This window comes from Hemiscyllium ocellatum, chromosome 33 (genome assembly GCF_020745735.1).
Source record: "Hemiscyllium ocellatum isolate sHemOce1 chromosome 33, sHemOce1.pat.X.cur, whole genome shotgun sequence".
Taxonomy (NCBI): domain Eukaryota; kingdom Metazoa; phylum Chordata; class Chondrichthyes; order Orectolobiformes; family Hemiscylliidae; genus Hemiscyllium; species Hemiscyllium ocellatum.
The window spans coordinates 106,415-129,944 of record NC_083433.1 but is presented as its reverse complement, the minus strand read 5'-3'; the positions used below and the strand labels follow the sequence as shown (position 1 = coordinate 129,944).

The 23,530-nt window shown below is 42.2% G+C and overlaps 1 protein-coding gene across 2 annotated transcripts in view; it reads left to right on the top strand.

Annotated features, from left to right (window-relative positions):
* The window catches only part of LOC132831146 (circularly permutated Ras protein 1-like), a 109,458-nt gene that overhangs the window by 12,929 nt on the left and 72,999 nt on the right, over positions 1–23,530 (top strand). For both annotated transcript variants that reach the window (XM_060849145.1, XM_060849146.1), the window contains exons 8-12: positions 2,274–2,453; positions 5,881–5,922; positions 8,080–8,169; positions 9,959–10,110; positions 15,068–15,149. In XM_060849145.1, coding sequence (XP_060705128.1) covers positions 2,274–2,453; positions 5,881–5,922; positions 8,080–8,169; positions 9,959–10,110; positions 15,068–15,149 — 546 coding nt within the window. The remainder of the gene's footprint in view (positions 1–2,273; positions 2,454–5,880; positions 5,923–8,079; positions 8,170–9,958; positions 10,111–15,067; positions 15,150–23,530) is intronic.

Here is a 23,530-nt window from a genome sequence, read left to right as displayed (position 1 = left end):
ACGATCTCAGCTGATGTTATTATTGGAAAATTCAGATCTCAGACTGAAATCAGGCTTGAATGGTTAGAGATTTTGGGTTTTAAACAAGTGGTCTTTCACTAAAACACAAACAAGCAATGCTACAGATTTGGTTTTAACAGTACATAGCAGCTTACTATTGCAAAAGAAATGAAGATAAATTATAATGTGCCAAGCTAAATACTTAAAACAAGTTTAAAGATTTAGAGTATCTGATAAATGGCAATCCCAACAACACTCCTTTACAGTAGTGAGAGTGGAGAGAATTCCCTTCCCTTTCACTCTTGTACATACTTCAACTTCAGCTTCAATTCCCCATCTTGAAAATCTGATAAGCTCTTCTTGGAGTCTTCTTTCAACTGAGCTTAGACTTTCTCAGCTTCAACTAGCACCTTCAGGTTTGTAACCAAACACTTCTGGTCTTGAAATTACAAACAAAACTGCTTCCGGTGAGGTACCCTATTTTTTAATAGTCATAACCACCTTCCATTCTCAGGAGCAATTGTTTTACACGTCCAGCTTTGCCAAAGACTTCTGCAAATTGCCAAACTGAAATCCAAAAGCCTTTTTTCAATCTGTGGAGGTTTCCTAAACCCAAAGAATTCCATAATCTTCCATCTAAATGTTTAATTCATTACTGTTTACTCTGCTCATAAAAATGTACCAATATAAACAAATTCCCGTTTGTACCCTCCCACCCCTGAACTATTCTCACTAATTGTTTAAAGAAAAATATATCACTATGGCTGTAGCAATACCTACAAGTTAATCATTAAACCTCTTCACAAACACAAAGACCAAATCCACATGATACTGGCTCAAATGGGGCGGCACGGTGGCTCAGTGGTTAGCACTGCTGCCTCGCAGTGCCAGGGACCCAGGTTTGATTCTCACCTCGAGTGACTGTCTGTGTGGAGTTTGCACATTCTCCCTGCGTCTTCGTGGGTTTCCTTCGGGTTGGTCATGCTAAGTTGCCCATAGCGTTAGGTGTATTAGTCGGAGGATTGGGGAATGGGTCTGGGTGGGTTACTCTTTGGAGGGTCAGTGTGGACTTGTTGGGCCAAAGTACCTGTTTCCATAGTGTAGGAAATCTAATCTAATTTTAAAATCCAAGCTCCACCATAAATGACATCAAAATATAGATGCATCACACTTTGCGCAGAAAAATATTGAGGACACTTCATGAAAGTTTTTAAAATTATGGATAATTTTGATTGATGTGAAGAGAAAAGAATATCCTGACTAAAAAAAAGATCAATGATGAGGGGTTTAAGGCTGATGTGGAATTGGGATCAATTTACCCGCATCTGTTCCATGTTTCCAATTGTTCTTACTGAGCAGAAGTCTCAGCCTTAAGTTTTTCATCTGACCTTCAGTTTACCCAAGCTTTTAAAAGACAGAATTCCATTCCACTTTATTGTAAAAATCCTCCCTGTTTTCACTCCTGAATAGATTATCTGTAGTTTAGCAGCATTAAGTTTATGTTGATGATTATTGCAGGAGAATTGTTTTCCTCCTTATTAAATCCTCTTAACAGTATTTTCAACATATTTATTAAATCACCCCTGCATACATTTATTTGTTTGGAGTGACTATTTTTCAGTGGATTATTGCAATGAATGAATGATTTTATTGTTACATGTATTTTATAGTAAGAATACTATAAATACAGTGAAAAGATTTCATTTGTCACTACAATTTGGTGCCATTTTGAATGATTTAAGAATAAAGAAGAAAAGATATAGCTTAGAAAAAGTTCATCAGTTTTCAGCCAGCTCATCATTAATGATGTCTGCACTGCCATCCTTCCTCCACTGCCTTGTCACTGTCTGCACTGGACTCAAACACCGTTGAAGTTACTGATTCTCGGGTGCTGCCTTTCTCTACTGGCCGTAACTCCTTTGCCAGCACCCGCACCAATACCAGACCCAACACCAACATCAGATTCAAGTCTCCTGCTGCTGGGTCCACATCGTCAAAGTCACTTTGAGTGTGGAATGTTTAGATATACTTTTGGCTAAGGAAGTTTTGTTTCACTTTGAAATATTATACCTGTATAGCAGAGAATGAAGTTATAAAGTAAATGAGTGGATTAATTATGGACCCGTTGATGTGACAGAGGCCTTTTTCCTTACTTAAGAATGTGATGGTTTTAAGAATTAATGTTGCCGCTTTTAAACAAATACACCTTTTTTTAAATGTAAGCTATCTCAACCTCCTCAACGTAAATTAATAAGAATTTTATTTGCTTTCAGACGTGGACGTGTGAATTTTGCAACAACAAGAATGTTCAGGATTATCGCTCAAACGAACCATGCTTTAGAGATGATCAGATTTACCTTCATATCCCTAACCCTATAACCTCTGACGATATTGATGATTCCCTGGTTGTGTTCTGTGTTGATATCTCTGGCAGCATGAGTGTAACATTTGAGGTAATTAGACTCGGAGTCTGAGTGCGACCTTGTTTCATGTTTTTTCCTTTTAGAAGTGGTCAGCTAATGGTATGTGCGATACTTAGTATTAAGATTTGTTTTAATGTTTCCCACTGGTTGATACAGGCTGCTCAAAATGTATCTCTGACCTTCTCTGACCTAGCTCACTGCTCATCGCCTCTCCCACTCCCGGATACAGAGTCACACTGCTCAGTGACTCCCACTACTGGATCCAGAATCTCACTACTGGATCCAGAATCTCACTGCTCAGTGACTCCCACTAGTGGATCCGGAGTCTCATTGTTCAGTGACTCCCACTCCTGGATCCAGAATCTCACTGCTCAGTGTCTCCTACTCCTGGATCCACCATCTTGATGATCTTTGCTCTCGTTGACCTCTTTTCTACTCCATGACTTAGCCTACCTGCTGCTTCCCTCTCCTGAAAACTGGTTCTGTGTATAAATGATTCACAGCGGTAGGAGAGGTTTAAACTGATAGGGATTTGGTTCTCTTCAAGTGGGTTTGTGACCTATGCTGCCTGTTATAGATCTGAAGTCTCTTGGTGATAGATTTCCTGATCTCAACAATGAGACAGTTACACGGTAATAAATTTGGAACATTCAGGAAATCAGACTGGACCCGGACACCAAAGCTGTCTACTGCGGTGACACCAGTTTGGCATAGAGCTGTTTCTGGTGATTTAAAGCCAGCCAGTTTTGTCGAGGAAGATTTTTGAAGCCATCTCGCCTATCTTTCTTCTCTCGTTCCCAGAGGTGTGGCTCACGGCAATTGTTCAGGACAGGGTGATTGGAGAGTAAGGCGTTCAGCAGGTGGATGAATCAATGAGAGTACGGATTAGGACGTATTAGAGGCTATTCATGTGAGGATTGGTGAGTCAGGGACTGACAGAGGCTGAGAACTTGGGCGAGCTGTTGAGAAGAAAAATCTGTAGCATCAGAATGGTCAATGAGTAGGATGTGTGGTGAGTGTGGGAAGTTACTGCAAACAGATAGTTTTATGTTCTGTAAGCTTATTTTACTTAATGATACAGGAGAAAAGTATTTCAACTCAAGAATTTTAAAATGTAATTTTTTTTCTCTTATGGTTGATCTAGCAGAATCTAACTCTTTTACATGGTTTTAATAGAAAAGTACTTTTACTTAAAGTTGTTTCACACATACTTGCAATTTTTCAGGAACACAGCTCCATTAAGTTAATTATGTCTGTGTTGTGGTAACATTGGTGGGAGATGTAGCATGCTGACATTTACTGAAGTTTGTACATAGTTGTTGGTGGGTTTTCGTGGGAGGTGTTGGGGTGTGGTGGTTACTCGTGGCCAGAGGTTCTGAGTTAGAGTATCTCTAGAGACACTAATACACACCTTTTGGAGCAGATGGGATCTGAACCCAGGCCACCTGGCTCAAAGATAGGCAAACAACCCATGTATCACAAGAACTCTGGGACTGCTTCATCCTTTTTCTTCTTTTCTAACTAGAACTGTCATCACACACAGCTGAACAACTCTTCCCATCATCAAATCATTGTGACTTTTTATTTTCTAAACCACAAACCACCATCAGCAATCCCCCATGTTGGGTCTGATTCATTTTTTTGACATCAGCCTGTTCAGAGATGTTATTACACACGTCTGGAACAGGAAGACTGGAACCAGGGCCTCCCGGTTCAGAGGTAAGAACACTACTACCATGTCACAAGAATGCCTGTTTGTTTTTGTTTTTCTTATTCTGTTTCCTTTCTACCCTGATGTGCTGTCACACACAAACACCCCTGATACCAAAATCATTTACTTTTCTTTTAGAAGCTAGTGACCTCCACCAGTAAAATGTTACCTATGTATTCAATTGAATATTTGCACCACTGCCTATGATGGAAAATGCAAGCCATCAAACGTGAAGAGGGGTGGGTCGGGAGAGAGGGAAGGCACTAAGTCAGAATGGAGTTGGGGGGGTTACTGTATCGCCCACGGTATACACCTCTCTCTCTCTGAAAGCATCAAGAGCAACGATGGACAATGCATGCTCCCTGTCCAATGACACCTGGGTACAAACATCACCATGGTAGAGGGGCAGGTAGTCGGCAGAGATGATCCCCTGCAGCCTGTTTCCTGGACCTGTTTCTAGCTAGCCTGGCTGGGCCCAGGAGGAGACCTATGAGGAGGTCCTCCTGTCTGTCCATGCCCCTCCACATTGGATGCCCAATTATTAGGTGCATGGGACTGAAGTGCAACCAAAAACGCAACAAGATTTTTCAAATAATTTAAAAACGGATGCAAATGCCCACAATCAATATACACTTGGTCCACGGACTCCAAAGCGCTGCAAAGTAAACAGTTGGGTTGAGAGTCCATGAACTACCACAATCTTCAGTTGTGAGGGACTGCTGTGTGCGAAACCCCTCCACCCCAGGTCCCCAATGCAAAGAGGGAGGACTTATATGTAGAGAGCCTTCCAGTGGGGATCCCTGCTGCCCAATGGCAGATAAGTACACCAAGACTTGTTTGGTCAGGTCTGTTTCATAAAGTGCTCAGGTGATGAGTTTCAGCTGGGCAGGCTGTTGCTTTATTACCAAGGAAACTTGTACCTAAGCAGAACAGGGAAATTTGTCAATGATTCTCATAGGTCTTGTATGGGTTATTACACTTTATATACTTGCAGGCAAACTCTGTGTTTCACGCACAAGAACGCGCAGATCTTTCTCTGCTGCAGCTTTTTGGAATTACTCTCCATTTAAATAAATATCTACCTTTTTAATTCTTACTATCACAGTGCATGACCTCATACTTTCCTTTATTATATTACATCTACCAAGTTTTTTTTGCTCACCTACTCAATCTATCCTTAATCCCTTTCCCAATCTTGAGCCAGAATTGGGCTGTTTGTATTTAGGTGTTATACTTGGTCCTGTGATGTGTTTCTGATGCAATTTGCTGCTCATCACCAACATCACTTTTTCCACCTCAAATTGTTAACTAATTCTGGGTTTACTGCAGATCCTCTACTGCTGGAACCTTCATCCATACCATTATTTCCAGACTTACCCTATCAAATACTTCCCTGTCTGTCTTTCACTTGGCGTCTTAAAATTGCATAATCTGAGGAATGTACAAAACAGGAACTCTTTCAGCCCACTGTGGCTCAAGAACTGTCATCATTTGGGGGTTCACATGCCAGTTTTTAATTTCTAAGTTCCCTATCCTGCAGTATGTGTTCAATTGTTTTTAAAATGATTTGTGCCCCCTTTGACCCAAGATGATATTACACTATTCCCCCCACCCCGGGGTGCTGAGACTCTGCACCATTGTTCACGTGTCAAAATGCTAACGTACACAGTTTCTGAAGGCTTTGATTGACAGTGGTTCTTGTTTCTATGTTGTATGTTTTAATTATTAGCATTGGTTCAATTACAGATGAATAGAAGCAGCAAATCGCTCTATATGACCCGCTTGCAGGTAAGAAACATTCAAATTTTGAAACCAGAAAATATGCAGATCTGTGTGCTGAATACTGCCATTCTCATCACAGTCTTGAGACCGGGTCTGAAAGACTATTGCCTGGGCTCACATAGACCCTTCCTTTTGATATTCTGCTCTTTAAGATCAAATGGTGTTTGATTGCCAGATTTGAGGTTAATCCACAGTGAAAAAGCTTGGTGCTGGGAAATCTGAAGGAATGCAGAGAATAAAAGGGACCGTATAGCAAAGAAAAAAATCACAATAATTGAAAAAAGCCGTATTAAACACTTGGAAAAGCTTTGGTGAGAGTGTGGCAAGGAAGAGTGAACAAGTTGTAGAACATGAAGGAAGAGTGATCGGTACTTTCAGGAAAGTTATACATGGGCCCAACTAATGAGGGCTGTGTGAGGCTGGAAATGGTGCTTCCTGAGATAGCATGAGATTGTGGTTTCTCTCTCTCTTCAGGGGATAGAATTGCGTGACTTTAACACTGTTTAGGAAAATTTAGTTAATTATCTCTGTGACAACCCAATTCATGGTGAGTGTAGTTGTGCTGCACATATCTTTCTGCCTCAGGTGGACTGATGGCTTTTCTAAAATGCAAATTTATTCCCAATGCCCCTGTTATGAAGTTGAAGGTGTGTACTGTACCTTTAAGAGAGAGCCAGAGAATGCCTAGAAGTATGGCACTCATGCACAGGCTCCATCATCAAGCACATAGACCTCGACCCAATATACCGGCCACTACAATGAACATCAGCAGAAGACACAGTACAGCAGCGCTTTACAGGAGACTCCAAAGCGCTGAAGATGTCACTTAGACAGGGGATGAAAAATCTACAAATCAACTTGCCAGCTCGGTGAACATACCCACAACTACGGCAACCTTCTATTAGAAAATGCCTCGAACTAAGGCAGCCTGAGGACTGCAGTGATTCAGTGTCCCAAGGTAGATCGCCATCACCTTCTTCAGTGTAATAAATATTGGCCCAACCAGTGATACCCAATGGATTGATGAGGTGGGCAGATCAGTACCAGATGGAATTTAATCCTGAGCATTGTGAGGTGATTCACTTTGGAAGACGTAAGTACTTAAGGAAGTACTCAATAAATGGCAGGATACCAGGAAGCTCAAAGGAACAGAGGGTCTTAAGATGCTTGTCCACAGATCCCTGAGGGTGGCAGGACAGATTAGTGGGGTAATTATAAACACAGATGGGGCACTTTATCAATCATGGCAAAGATTATAAGAGCAGGGAGATTATGTTGGAGCTGAACAGGACTTTGCTTAGGCTGTATCTGGTAAACAGGCTGTTCTGCTAAAATGCATGGTTCGTTAACACAAATCAGCTGTAATGCAATTGATGAGTCCAGGACACTGTTTCTAAAGTGCAGACTTTTAAAAAGTATGTTGGCTGTGACATGATTACATCACTAACACTTTAAGTGCTGTTTCTAAAGTGCAATTTGTCTATAATACGGAGTTGTACAAGAATGCAGCCATCATGTGGGAGAAGAACTACCGCTGTAATGTGTACAGTTCTGGTTGCCACTCCACAAGAGGGATATGATTGTCCTGGAGGGGGCACAAGGGAGATTCATCGGGAAGTTGCCTGGGTTGGAGCATTGATGAAGAGAGGCTGGATAGATTTGGGTTGTTTTCCTTAGAGCAGAGTAGGCTGAGCACGAGAGGCATGGACAGCAGCTGTTCTCCTTAGGCGAAGGGTGAACAATAAAGGAGCATAAATTTAAAGTGAAAGGTACGAAGGTTAAAGGGAAGTTGAGGCAGAAAGCTTTTTTTTAATCCAGGGAATGGTGGGGTTCTGGAATGCACTGCCTGGGAGTGTAGTTGAGGCCAGAAACCTCCCAACCTTTTTAAAAAAAAAAGTACTCAGATGAGCACTTGAAGTGTCGTAACACATGGACCAAGTGCTGATAAGTGGTCCTAGTATGGATTTAGGTTATTTTTTGTTGGTGCAGATTTGTTGAGACAAAGAGCCTCTTTTCTACTGTGTGATTGTGAGATTCTTTGAAAGCAAAACATGTTGTGAAACTCTACCTTCAAATTGCAGAGCAGAAAGGAAGTGCCTAAGCTCCATAATTCTGGCATGAAGCACTCACTTCAAATTGTTCATTTGTGATGCTGTCTTTCAGGCTGTACAAGAGGCTATAATCCAGTCGCTCGATTATCTTTTTGAAACATCACCTCGGACAAGAGTCGCTTTGGTTACCTTCAACAATGAGGTAGATGAGCAGAAACTGAATACTCTTCACTGTTAATTTGGAAGATGTTGTGAAACTTGAAAGGGTTCAGAAAAGATTTACAAGGATGTTGCCAGGTTTGGAGGATCTGAGCTATAGGGAGAGGTTGAACAGGCTGGGACTGTTTTTCCTGGAGCGTCAAAGGCTGAGGGACGATCTTATAGAGGTTTATAAAATTATGAGGGGCATAGATAGGATAAATAGACAAAATCTTTTCCCTGGGGTGGGGGAGTCCAGAATTAGATGGCGTAGGTTTAGGGTGATATTTGATTATGCTGATCATACTTCAACTGCATTTATCTGCCTTTTTTTGTATAACATTTGATAACTTCCTGAGAGTAATCTGTTAAACCTTGCTTTGTCATATACAAGGTTTTGGGCTAACATTTGGCAGATAGATGATAATATGGAAAATTGTAGGGTTATCTAGCTGATAAGTAAAGATAGAAAGCAGAATGCTACTTAAATACAAAGCTCAGAATTGTGCAGTATTGCTGTATCTGGGTATCCTCATACAGGAAGTACAAAACTTTAACACTGGCACAGGAAGAAATTGAGAAGACAAATGAGTGATTTTTTTTATTGCAAGGCAGGATGATGTAGAAAAATAAGAGAGTCTAGCTACAGCTGTAAAACATCTCTATGAGAATGTCCTTCTATTCCTTTCTGACATGTTTATATTTGTCTAGTTTCCCCTTAAGGATGTGGTGCTGGAAAAGCACAGTAGGTCAGTCCGTACCCGAGGAGTAAGAGAATCAACATTTCAGGCTTAAGCCTTTCATTAGGAATTCCTGATGAAGGGCTAATGCCCTAAACATTGATTTTCCTGCTTTTTGAATGCTGCCTGACCTGCTGTGCTTTTCTAGCACCACACTCTCAACTCTGATCTCTAGCATCTGCAGTCCTCACTTTCTCCTAGTTTCTCCTTAGTCTGTTATACATCTCAACTGTTCCTTGAATCTCAGCAATATATTCTCAAACGAGTCATGACAATGCTATGTTGCCATTACTCTGTATAAAAATATTTATTTATTGGTTAATTCCAAATATTAACCATTCGTCATTGTCATGACTTGTTTGAGAATATATTGCTGAGACTCAAGCCCCACTCCTCCCAGGGTCATCACAAAAATTAAAGATTTAATCAAATTACACACAGTCCCTAAATTTCCTGCCTAATGAATTTGGGCTAACAGGAACTGTGACGAGGTTTCTGTATTAATTACTGTTAATTGGAAAGAAATCAGTTTTACCCCCAGGCAAACAAAGCTATAGATTATCAACACCATAAGCCCCTTCAGGGTTTATGCTCGAAACATCGAATTCTCTATTCCTGAGATGCTGCCTGGCCTGCTGTGCTTTGACCAGCAACATATTTGCAGCTGTGATCTCCAGCATCTGCAGACCTCATTTTTTACTTTCTTAAGGTGGTAGTTGACTATCACCTGATGAAGGAGCGACGCTCCGAAAGCTAGTGCTTCCAATTAAACCTGTTGGACTATAACCTGGTGTTGTGTGATTTTTAACTTTGTACACCCCAGTCCAACATCGGCATCTCCAAATCATTATTTTTTTAGCATTAGTATTGGATGCAGGTACAGAATTCTTATTTGAAAGGTTCCAATGGTTTTTGATTCACCAATAAGCATCTCAGCCTTGGCTTGCTATAGTCAATGAAGTTTTGATCCCATTAAAATGGGCTATTCTTAATTTCAATGTCAGCAAAATGTAAACTAAGTTAGAACTGTCTTCAATGTGATTAACTTAACAGGTAACAATCTATGGAGATGGACTGTCTCCCCCATGGACTCTGCATGACTTTGAGTTAATTGATCAAAATTACCTGAAAAAGCAGGGTGTCGAGGCAGCACAACCACATTGTATTTTGGAGAGCAGGGATGCACTATATCGCCGCGTACACCAGTGAGTAACTCTGTCTCAAGGATCATGTCTGTATTCTGGTGGAACTGAACATAAAAGTGTTCTATGTTGGAAATACTTTTAATATAAAATCCCTGAAATTTGTTTTATCTTAATCTCAAAGAGTCAAGTTAATGTTTCAGGTGGAGCATAAATCTGACAAAGGACTAAAGTCAAAATGACCTTCCTCTTTCTTTAGTTCCTTTGTTTTCATTCCCTATGAAATAAGGGAAGAAGATTTCATGATTGTTCAGTTTAGGTCACAAGCCCCAAACATGGGTGTTCTGCTACTGCCATCTGAGTTAGTTGCGGGAAGCCTCAGCTTTCTCTCAGGTTTGCAATGGCAGATTAAGCTGTGCCTAGGCTCCTGTGCCTGGGCTTGTCTTAATCGTCTGCTTTTTTCTCTTTTTCGTTTTTACTAAATCTTACCTGATGAAGAGAACTCTTCAGTGGAAGGTGGTGAATGGGTTCTGGTGTGGCAGTGACGCCTTCAGAGGAGCATGGCTACAGTGCCACCTGACACATAGTAAAGGGAGTCGTACCGGAGGATTGGAAGGAGGCGAATGTTGTTCCTCTTTTCAAAAAGGGTAATAGGGAAATCCCTGGCAATTACAGACCAGTCAGTCTTACGCCTGTGGTCAGCAAAGTTTTGGAAAGAATTCTGAGGGATAGGATTTATGACTATTTGGCAAAGCACAGTGTGATTAAAGGCAGTCAGCATGGCTTTGTGAGGGGCAGGTCATGCCTCTCAAATCTTATTGAGTTCTTTGAGGAGATGACAAGACAGGTCAACGACAGTTAAGCAGTGGATGTGGTGTATATGGATTTCAGCAAGGTATTTGATAAGGTTCCCCATGGTCGGCTCATTCATAAAGTCAGGAAGTATGGGATACAGGGAGATTTGGCTATCTGGATTCAGAATTGGCTGGCTGACAGAAGGCAGAGAGTGGTTGTAGATGGAAAGTATTCTGCCTGGAGATCAGTGTTGAGTGGGGTCCTGCAGGGCTCTGTTCTTGGCCCTCTGCTCTTTGTAGTTTTTATCAATGACTTGGATGATGAGGTTGAGGGAAGCAACCTACACACCCCTCAACTCACTGCTATCCATGTGCATGTCCAGTGGTGGTGGTGGAAGCAGCATCATTGGGGACATTTAAGCGACTGCTGGACATGCACATGGATAGCAGTGAGTTGAGGGGTGTGTAGGTTGTTACTATTGTTTACATTAGGATCAACTCTCAGCACACAATCGTGGGCCAAAGGGCCTGTTCTGTGCTGTACTTTTCTATGTTCTATGTTCTAAAGGCCGATATTCCAGTTGCCTTCCCAATTACCCACTGAACTTTGAAGCTCGCTTTGTGTGATTCATCGATGAAATCTCTCCAATTTGTTGATTTTTGCATTTTTCCTCCATTTAAATAATATTCAGCTCCACAATTCTTCATGCCCAAGTGCATTTCTTCACATTTTCCCACATTATATGCCATCTGCTTTCTTTTATTCTCATTCAGTTAACCTATCTTCATCCCTGTGTAAACACTTTATGACACCTTCACCACTTGCCTTCCCATCTATTTTTGTGTCATCCACAAACTTGGCAATAGTAGATTCACTTGTCACATCTGAGACATTGATACACATTGCAAATATTTGTGCCCAATCACTGATCTCTGAGAGACTGCACTAGTTTCAGGTTGTTGTCTTAGGAATGCCCTTCCTCCTGTCCCAAATCTGTCTTATTATTTAGCCAATCCTCTATCTAATCTATTATACTACTTGTATCTTATTAAGTAGCCTGATGTCTGGTACCTTTTCAAGTACCTTTTCTGAAAATCCAAATATATTATTTCACTGCTTCCCTTTTATCTATCCTGCTTGTTAGCTTCTCATAGAGCTCTAATAAGTTTATCAGGCATGATTTCCCTTTCATGAAGCCACGCTGACTCAGCTTGATCACATTGTATACTACTAAGTCATCTGCTATTATATTTTTTATAATCAACTCTAATGTTTTCCTGAAAACACACATTGAGATACCTGAGCTGTGATTACCAGGTTTTAATCACCGTTCCAGGTGTTACCTCTGACATCATGAACTTTATTTTCCAAAAAACCTTGTGGTTGCTTATTAAATGCCTCCTGGGAATCATCCACCAGTTCTGTTCTGAAGAAGGGTCACTGGATCTAAAACATTATTTTTGCCTTCTCTCCAAAGATCCTGCCAGACCTGTTTAGTTTTCCAGCAATTTCTGTTTTTGCTTCTGATTTTCAGCATCCGTAGTTTTTTTTATTGTTTAGTACATCCACCAGTTAACGCTATATCACAGCACATGCTACCTCTTTGAAGAACTCTTACTCGTTTGATCAAACATAACTTTGCTGTGACAAAACCATGTGGACTCTCTTCCTGCATGAATACCTTTCTCTTTTACTTTAACACTATTGTTTGTTTTAACCAGATTTGGTCTCTCGCATCCCTCCACCCCACCCCCACTATTGTTTTAAAGTTTACTCTGCTTCTGCACTTCTCCTTTACTTTGTTGACACACAAGGATCCCCAGTGAAGACCTCCAAGCATTGACGGCCCTATCTGAGACATTTGAGGGAGCCCCAAGTTGTATTTCTCGATGTCAAGCAGCAAGTTATTTGTCCTCAGGGCTTCCATCTTTTTGCTTGTCCCTAAGAGGGGCGGCACGGTGGCACAGTGGTTAGCACTGCTGCCTCACAGCGCCAGGGACCTGGGTTCAATTCCCACCTCAGGCGACTGACTGTGTGGAGTTTGCACGTTCTCCCCGTGTCTGCGTGGGTTTCCTCCGGGTGCTCCGGTTTCCTCCCACAGTCCAAAGATGTGCGGGTCAGGTGAATTGGCCATGCTAAATTGCCTGTAGTGTTAGGTAAGGGGTAAATGTAGGGGTATAGGTGGGTTTCGCGTCGGTGTGGACTTGTTGGGCCGAAGGGCCTGTTTCCGCACTGTAAGTAATCTAATGTAATCTAATCTAAGAGCTGCTAATGGGTCAGCAACTCAACAGTCTCAACAGTGCCTTCAGGAGTTGGGGCCCACTGTCAGGACTGGACCTAGCATCCTCCCAAGGAGGTGAGTGGCGTACTGGTGCCAGGCAATCTGATTCATGAGAGCAGTGGAGGAGGCAATTGTCTCAGAGTAACTATTACTGTGGCCTGCAGGGAAGCTGCCTGGATAAAGAATGTAAAACATTGGAAGAAGTGTAGGTCAGCAACCTATCAAACCTGCACTATCTTTCAGATAGATTGTGGAACTTGTGTGCACGGTCTCCATATCCCTTGATGTTGTTAGTCTTTAAAAATCTACTGATTCCTCCTTGAACCTGCTGAATGTCTGAGCTTCACAGCCCCCTGGAATAGGGAATTTCAAAGATTCACCATCTTTTGAGTGAAGAAATTCCTCATCAACTCTGTCTTAAATGGCCTACCACTGATTCTGAGATTTTTTTCCTCCTGCTTCTAGATTCAGGGAATTCAGGTTCTAATGCCACCCAGAAAGACATCCCATCTACAACCATTCTGTCAACACACTTTCTTAGAATTTGATAAATTTCATTGAGATTACTGCTCATATTTTGGATCTGTGCTTCCTAAAGTTTCAGTCTCCTAATTTTCTCCACAAAAAAAAATATCATCTCAGGGATTAGTCTAGTGAATCTCCATTGCACTGTCTGCATGGTAAGTATATCTCTCCTTAAGCAAGGGGACTAAAATTGTACAGTGTTCCATGTGAGGACTCAGCAAGGCTTTGTACCACTGCAGTTAGACTTTGTAATTAAGGCCCATCTACCACTTACCTTCATAATTGCTTGTTGCAACTGAATGCTAACTGTTAGTGATCTGTGAACCAGGACACCCTGGACAGTTTGGACACTTGCACTTCTTGACCTCTCACCATTTCAGAAGTATTCTACCTTTCAAAAGAGAGTAACTCCACGTTTATTTACACACACACCTTTATATTATATTCCATCTTTTATGTTCCAATCCATTCACTTAGCATTCACTAGTGTGCCCGGGTTCCACTTAATGTCCCTACATATTGAAGGCTTATCCACAAGGTGGTAAAATGCCAGCCAACTTAATTGACAATATTAGTCTCTGGATAGAGGGAACCAACATCTACCTTCGATGGTAGTGGGTGACATGAGGCATTTGATCCCATGTCTTCCCCAGTCATTGTACGAGGCTCTACACTTCCCAGTCCCTGCATAAGAGTGCTGACAACAGTAGCCCTCAATCTCTGCGGGGTTATATTTTGGCAAGAGTAGGAGTTTTGTGGAACGGCAAAGATTCTGCACCTCAGCCAAATGGTACCAGGTCTCTGAATCCGAAGAACCCTCCCCTCCCATTTCCAGCAAGTTGGATTTTCACTGTGGACAGGAGGAAATGAAGGAAATGGTTCACGTATGGAAAAACTCCAAACCAGGCAAGGCTGTTTGGAGAAACTTTAAACCACTCTGTGTTGATTTCGAAACCACCCATTTTCACTTGAGTGTGGTACTTATGCTGGAGTGTGGGAGTCACAGCTTCCAGACAAGAAGGTAAGAATTTATGTGAAAGGAGTACGAGGTTGTGGGAGCAGCATCTTTGTGAGAGTCAGTGCTTGTGGAACATGATCCCATTCAGCATTGTTGCTTGCAGAATGAAAGGATGGTGACTGGAGAAGAGAAATCAGTTTGTATTGCTGGATGAGCAGTGCAGTGGGACACTAACTCTTTGGGCCATTTTTGATCACTGATATCAGTGGAGAATACAATATAAGCCTCACAGGTTGTGGGCTACAGTGGTGCCTGTATTTGGGGAGTCGACACAAGTGAGATGTTAGTACTTGAATAGGTTTCTACTTCACTATGTTTATTTTAATCTGACATGTAAAGATATTATTTTTAATCATCGTAAAAGTACAATTTGTAACTGTATACCTCTTGTGTATCTGCAGGTTGCAAGAGTGTGGTGCAACAGCACTGGGTCCAGCAGCACTGGTATCTATAGCAATGGCTTCCCAGAAACCAGGCTCCAAGGTGAGTTGGAATTTGTTGATGAGATTTTTGTGTGTGCAGTATATGTGGCAGGTCACAATTTAAAAACTAAAAACTAGAACCTCAATTTAGGATTGGTTACTGGACACAAACCAGAGTAGGAACAAAAGAGTAATTTTCAGGTTGACAGGAGGGGAGTAAGAGTAGATCAGCTAATGATAAAAAGTTGGATGGAAAGCTAAAGATTGAAAGAAGCTGCGGACACCTCCAGAAAACTCTAGGCTCTGAGTAAGAACTTTGTGTTCCTCTTACAATGTGGTGAACTGAAAAGACATTAACTTTGGAGGAAAACTGGAAAAGCAAAGTCTACTTTGAATGGCGAGAGGCAGTGAAATGTTTGTTCTTGGAGGAACATACACTTCCTAGAATCAGTCTCAGAAATTTAACGTACAAGAAATCAAGAATATGATTTCAAGCAGGCTAATGCTCTGGGGATATGTGATTCAACTCCAGTATAGTAGTCAGTAGAACTTTAATTTTATTTTTAAATCTGGAATTTAAAGGTTAAGTCATAAATGGTGATTATTGATGCCGTTGGAAATGTGATATGTCACAGGTATTGTCTGGTGAGGCGATCCTTATGTGACTGCAGACCAGAACAATGTGGTTATTTCTTAAGTCCCTCTGAAATGACCTGGCTAATTATTCAGTTGTATTAAACCACTATACAAAAGGAATGAAACTTGACAGACTGCTGGGTGAAGACTTGGGAAATGGGCCACCATCTTTCTTTGTGCCAGGTAGCACTTCAACCAGTAGGGAGTTAACCCCAATTCCCACTGACACTAAAACAAAACAAACAAGTGCGGATATTGGAGAACTGAAACGAAAAACAGAAATTGCTGGCAGCATCTGTAGGAAGAAAGCAGAGTTAATTTTTCAAGTCTGGTAACGAACATTAATTCTGCTTTCTCCCTATCGATGCTGCCAGACCTGCTAAGTTTTGCCAAAAACTTTCAGGCGGCAAATGGCTCAGCGGTTAGCACTGCTGCCTCACAGTGCCAGGGACTGGGTTCAATTCCAGCCTCGGGTGACTGTGTGAGTTTGCGCATTCTCCCCGTGTCTGTGTGAGTTTACCCCAGGTGGTCAGTCATCTTAGCTCCAGCACATCTGTGCAGGAGTTCCTCAGGGTAATGTCCAAAAATCTTCAGCTGTTTCATCATTGACCTTTCCTCTATCATAAGGTCAGAAATAAAAGACATTCCAAATAATTGCACGATGTTTGGCACAATTCACGACCCATCAGATACTGAATAGTCCATATCCAAATGCAGCAAGACCTGGACAATATCCAGGCTTGGGCTGACAGGTGGCAAGTAACATTTTTGGCTCATAAGTATCAGGTAGTGACCATCTCCAGTAACAAACTGCACTATTTCCCCTTCACATTCAGTGGCATTACCATCATTAAATTCCCCACTGGTGTTGCCTATTGACTAGAGGCTGACCTGACTGTTATAAGAAATAAGAACTAGGAGCAGGAGTGGGCCATCCAGCCTGCTCCACCAATCAATAAGATCATGGCTAATCTTTTCATAGACTTAGATCCACTTAACTGCGCTCTCACCGTATCCCTTAATTCGGTTATTGTTCAAAAAAGATCTACCTTAGCTTTAAAAAGTTTACCAACGTACCCTCAGCTACTTCACTGGGCAGGGAATTCAGTAGATTCACAACCCTCTGGGTGAAGAAGTTACTTCTTAATTCAGTCCAAGTTTCACCTGCTAGTGGAAACATCCTCCCTACGTCTATCTTATCTATTTCCTTCATGATGTTATATGTTTCTATAAGATCCCCACTCAATCCTCTGAATTCCAATGAATATAATCGCAACCTACTCAGTCTCTCCTCATTAGCCAACCTCCTAAACTCCAGAATCATCCTAGTGAACCTCTTCTGCACCCCCTCCAGTGACAGTACATCCTTTCTCAAGTAAGGAGACCAAAACTGCACGCAGTACTGCAGGTATGGACTCATTAGCCCCTTGTACAGCTGCAATGTAACTGGTCTGCTTTTAAATTCATTCCCTTTAGCAATGAAGGACAAAATTCCATTTGCCTTCCTTATTACTTGTTGTACCTGCAGACCAACCTTCTGTGATTCTTGCACAAGACACCCAGTCCATCTGCACAGCAGCATGTTGCAACTTTTTACCATTCAAGTAATAATCCTGATTATTATTCCTACCAAAATGTATGACTTCACATTAATTAGCATTGTATTCCATCTGCCAGACCTTTGCCCACTCACCCAATGTATCTGTGCTCCTCTGCGAAGTTTCACAGTCCTCTGTACACTTTGCTCTGCCACACAACTTAGTGTCATTTGCAAACTTTGACACCCTACATGTGACTCCACACTTCATGTCATCAATATAAATTGTAAATAATTGTGGTCCCAACACCGATCCCTGAGGCACACTACTGGTCACTGATTGCCGGCCAGGATAACATTCATTTATCCCCACTCTTAGCTTCCTGTTAGACAATCAATCCTCTATCTATGCTAATACTCTACACCTAACCCCATGCATCCTTATCTTACACAGCACCCTCTTGTGCAGCACCTTATCGAAGGCCTTTTGGAAATCTAGGTACATCACATCCACGGGGTCCCCATTGTCCACCTTGCTTGTAATGCCTTCATAGAATTCCAAAAGATTTGTTAAGTATGACCTGCCCTTGATGTGCCTGCCCAATGGGACAATTTCTATCGAGATGCTTTGCTATTTCTTCCTCGATAATAGACTTAAGCATCTTCCCCACTGCAGAAGTTGAGCTAACTGGTCCATAATTCTCCATCTTTTGTCTACCTCCCTTTTTAAACAATGGCATCTCATTTGCTGCTTTCCAATCTGCTGGGACTGCCACAGAATACAGCGAATTTTGGAAAAGTAGTGCCAGTGCACCTGCTGTTTCTCCTGCCATCTCTCTCTTAGTACCTTGGGATGCATTCCATCAGGGCCAGGAGACTTATCAATCCTTAGCTCCATTAGCTTGCTCAGCACCAGCTCTTCAGTAATAATGATTGCTTCCAGGTCCTTACCAATCTTCATCTCCTTATCAACTACTGGCATGTTATTAGTGTCCTCCACTGTGAAGACTGATACAAAATACCTGTTCAGTGCCTCAGCCATTTCATCATATCTCATAACTAAATCCCCCTTCTCATCCTCTAAAGGGCCAACATTTCCTGTAGCCACTCTTTTTTTTTAATTTTATGTATTTGCAGAAACTTTTGCTATCTGTCTTTATATTCTTGCTACTTTTTCTCATGTTATAGCTTTTTCTTTGTAGCTCTTGTTGTTACTTTCTGTTGACCTTTCCAGTTTTCCCAATATTCTAGTTTCCTGCTGATCTTGGCCACTTTGTATGCCTTCTCTTTCAATTTGATTGCCTCCCTTATTTCCTGAGACACCCATGGCAGGTTACCCCTTTTCTTGCAGTCCTTCCTTTTCACTGGAATATACTTTTGCTGAGAATTTTGAAATATTGCTTTGAAAGTCCTCAAATGTCCCACCATAAAATCTTTGTTTCCTATCTACTTGAGCCAAGCCCTCCCTCATTCTGTTGTAGTCTCCCTTGTTAAAGTACAGGACCCTGGTATTGGATTTTCTCACACTTTCCACCTGTATTCTAAATTCAACCATACTGCGATCGCCCCTTCCAAGAGGATCTCTAACTATGAGGTCATTAATTATTCCTGTCTCATTACACAGGACTAGATCTAAGATAGCTTGCTCCCTCGTCGGTTCCATTACATACTGTTCAAGAAAACTATCACAGATACATTCAATGAACCCTTCCTCAAGGCTACCTTGACTGAGCTGGGGTTTGACCAATCTACATGTAGATTAAAATCCCTCATGATAATTGCCGTACCATTTTTCCAAGCATTAGTTATTTCTTTACTTATTGCCTGCCCCAATAATTTGGTGTGCTCTATACTACGCCTATCAGTGACTTTTTCCTCTTAGAATTTCTAATTTCCACCCAAATGGATTCAACCTCATCCTCCATAGAACCCATGTCATCTCTCAGCACTGTTCTGATGTCATCCTTGAATATCAGAGACACACCACCTTCCTTATCTACCTGTCCCAATAGTCTGGTACCCCTAGATATTTAACTTCCAGTCATGACCACCCTGTAACCATGTCTCTGTACTGGCTACTAAACCGTTAACTCATCACGTTTGTTATGAATGCTACGAGAATTCAGGTAAAGTGCCCTTACGCTAGCTTTCTTACCCTCATGATTTCCAACATCTCTAATAATATCTGCTGAGTTATCCTTCCTTGTTACCTTGTTCCTCAAACAAAACCAAACAAGCAGACAAAACACATTCAGAAACCCTAGCCATTCTCCCCTACATTAAAGACATCTTGGAAATGACTATCAGACTACTCAGACCCCTTGGCATCATGGTAGCCCACAAACCCGCCAACACACTAAAACAGCAGCTAATTAACTTGAAAGACCCTATACAGAAAACAAGCAAAACTAATGTCATTTACAAAATGCCTTACAAGAACTGTAACAAACGCTACATTGGATAAACAGGTAGAAAACTAGCCACCAGGATACATGAACACCAACTAGTCACAAAATGACGTGACCCGCTCTCATTAGTATCCTTACATACAGCTGAGGAAGGACACCACTTCAACTGGGACAACACATCCATCCTAGGACAAGCCAAACAGAGACACACACAAGGATTCCTATAAGCATGGCATTCCAACCAGAACTCTATCAACAAACACATTGACTTGGATCCTATTTACCACCACCTGAGAAAAAGAACAGGAAATTACATCACTAACCCAAGGAAACCTAAACACATAAATAGAAAGTGGGCCACAGTGCTTCACCTGGAGGCTCACTGAAGGTGTTACCTAGTATGGTGACAAAACGTCTGAAAACGAACCTTCCAGCTCAGCGAGTAAACCTGCATCCAGAACCTTATCCTGAGTTACACATCTTTGCAAAACTCACTTACCTTTTCATTTATCACCATACTCCTTGTTGTTTTCCCTTTCCCTATTCCTAGACTCACTAGTTTAATGTCCTAGTGACCAATCTATTTATCTTTTTTGCTACAACGCAAGTTCCAGATCGGTTCAGGTGAAGACCATCCCATCGGTATAGATCCCCTCGGTCCCAATACTGATGCCAATGCTTCTTTCCCACACCACTCCGTTAGTCATGTGTTTAATTCCCTAATTTTCATATCCTTAAGCCAATTTGCACATGGCTCAGGCAGTAATCCGGAGATTATGACCCTCGAGGACCTATTCCTTAATTTTGTTCCTCGTGCTTGATAAATAATAAAAATCATTTGAATATTACAATGACTGCCTAAGTAAATCCAAAGCTGGGAATTCTCCAATGAATATCACACCTCCTGACTTCCTAAACTTAGAACATAGAACAATACAGCACAGAACAGGCCCTTCGGCCCACGATGTTGTGCCGAACATCTATCCTAGATTAAGCACCCATCCATGTACCTATTCAATTGCCGCTTAAAGGTCGCCAATGATTCTGACTCTACCACTCCCACGGACAGCGCATTCCATGCCCCCACCACTCTCTGGGTAAAGAACCCACCCCTGACATGTCCCCTATACCTTCCACCCTTCACCTTAAATTTATGTCCCCTTGTAACACTCTGTTGTACCCGGGTAAAAAGTTTCTGACTGTCTACTCTATCTATTCCTCTGATCATCTTATAAACCTCTATCAAGTCACCCCTCATCCTTCGCCGTTCCAACGAGAAAAGGCTGAGAACTCTCAACCTATCCTCGTACGACCTATTCTCCATTCCAGGCAGCATCCTGGTAAATCTTCTCTGCACCCTCTCCAAAGCTTCCACATCTTTCCTAAAGTGAGGTGACCAGAACTGCACACAGTACTCCAAATGTGGCCTAACCAAAGTCCTGTACAGCTGCAACATCACTTCACGACTCTTGAACTCAATCCCTCTGCTAATGAACGCTAATACACCATAGGCCTTCTTACAAGCTCTATCCACCTGAGTGGCAACTTTCAAAGATCTATGTACATAGACCCCAAGATCCCTCTGTTCCTCCACCTGACTAAGAACCCTACCGTTAACCCTGTATTCCGCATTCTTATTCGTTCTTCCAAAATGGACAACCTCACACTTGGCAGGGTTGAACTCCATCTGCCACTCCTCAGCCCAGCTCTGCATCATATCTAAGTCCCTTTGCAAACGACAACAGCCCTCCTCACTGTCCACAACTCCACCAATCTTCGTATCATCTGCAAATTTACTGACCCACCCTTCGACTCCCTCATCCAAGTCATTAATAAAAATTACAAACAGCAGAGGACCCAGAACTGATCCCTGCGGAACTCCACTTGTAACTGGGCTCCAGGCTGAATATTTACCATCTACCACCACTCTCTGACTTCGACCGGTTAGCCAGTTTTCTATCCAATTGGCCAAATTTCCCTCTATCCCATGCCTCCTTACTTTCCGCATAAGCCTACCATGGGGAACCTTATCAAATGCCTTACTAAAATCATGTACACTACATCCACTGCTCTACCCTCATCCACATACTTGGTCACCTCCTCAAAGAATTCAATAAGACTTGTAAGGCAAGACCTACCCTTCACAAATCCGTGCTGGCTGTCCCTAATCAAGCAGTGTCTTTCCAGATACTCATAAATCTTATCCCTCAGTACCCTTTCCATTACTTTGCCTACCACAGAAGTAAGACTAACTGGCCTGTAATTCCCGGGGTTATCCCTATTCCCTTTTTTGAACAGGGGCACAACATTCGCTACTCTCCAGTCCCCTGGTACCACCCCCGTTGACAGTGAAGACAAAAAGATCATTGCCAACGGTACTGCAATTTCCTCTCTTGCTTCCCACATAATCCTAGGATATATCCCATCAGGCCCGGGGGACTTGTCTATCCTCAAGTTGTTCAAAATGTCCAACACATCTTCCTTCCTAACAAGTATCTCTTCTAGCTTACCAGTCCGTTTCACACTCTCATCTTCAACAATACGGTCCCTCTCGTTCGTAAATACTGAAGAAAAGTACTCATTCAAGACCTCTCCTATCTCTTCCGACTCAATACACAATCTCCCACTACTGTCCTTGATCGGACCTACCCTCGTTCTCGTCATTCTCATGTTTCTCACATACGCATAAACTGCCTTGGGGTTATCCTTGATCCTATCCGCCAAGGAATATTCATGCCCTCTCTTAGCTCTCCTAATCCCTTTCTTCAGGTCCCTTCTGGCTATCCTGTATCCCTCCACTGCTCTGTCTGAACCCTGTTTCCTCAACCTTATGTAAGCCTCCTTCTTCCTCTTTACTAGACATTCAACCTCCCTCGTCAACCAAGGTTCCCTCACACAACCATTTCTTTCCTGCCTGACAGGTACATACATATCAAGGACACGTCGTATCTGCTCCTTGAAAAAGTTCCACATTTCCACCACATCCTTCCCTGACAGCCTATGCTCCCAACTTATGCTCCTCAAATCCTGTCTTACAGCATCGTAATTTCCCTTCCCCCAATTGTAAAATCTACCCTGTTGTGCGCACCTATCTCTCTCCATAACCAAGGTGAAAGTCACAGAATTGTGGTCACCATCACCAAAATGTTCACCCACTAACAAGCCCATCACTTGTTACCGAGTACCAAATCCAATATGGCCTCCCCTCTGGTTGGACAATCTACATACTAAGTTAGAAAAGCTTCCTGGACACACTGCACAAACACCGCCCCATCCAATCTACTTGATCTAAAGAGCTTCCAATCAATATTTGGGAAGTTGAAGTCGCCCATGACTACGACCCTGTGGCTTCTGCACCTTTCCAAAATCTGTTTCCCAATCTGTTTCTCCACATCTCTGCTGCTATTGGGGGGCCTATAGTAAACACCCAACAAGGTGACTGCACCTTTCCTATTTCTGACTTCAGCCCATCCTACGTCCAAAGGCAGATCCCCCTCAAACTTCCTTTCTGCAGCCGTTATACCATTTCTAATTAGCAATGCCACCCTCCCTCCTTTTTTACCACCCTCCCTAATCTTACTGAACATCTGTAACCAGGAACCTCCAACAACCATTCCTGTCCCTCATCTATCCACGTTTCCGTGATGGCCACAACATCGTAGTCCCAGGTACCGATCCACGCCTTAAGTTCACCCACCTTATTTCTGATACTCCTTTCGTTGAAGTATACGCACTTGAGCCCATCTCTGTGTCCGCAAGTATTCCCTGTCAGTGCTACCTTCTCCACAGCCTCCCTACATTCTTGGACATCCTGACAAACAGCTAGCTTACTTGCTGGACTACAAGTCCGGATCCCATCCC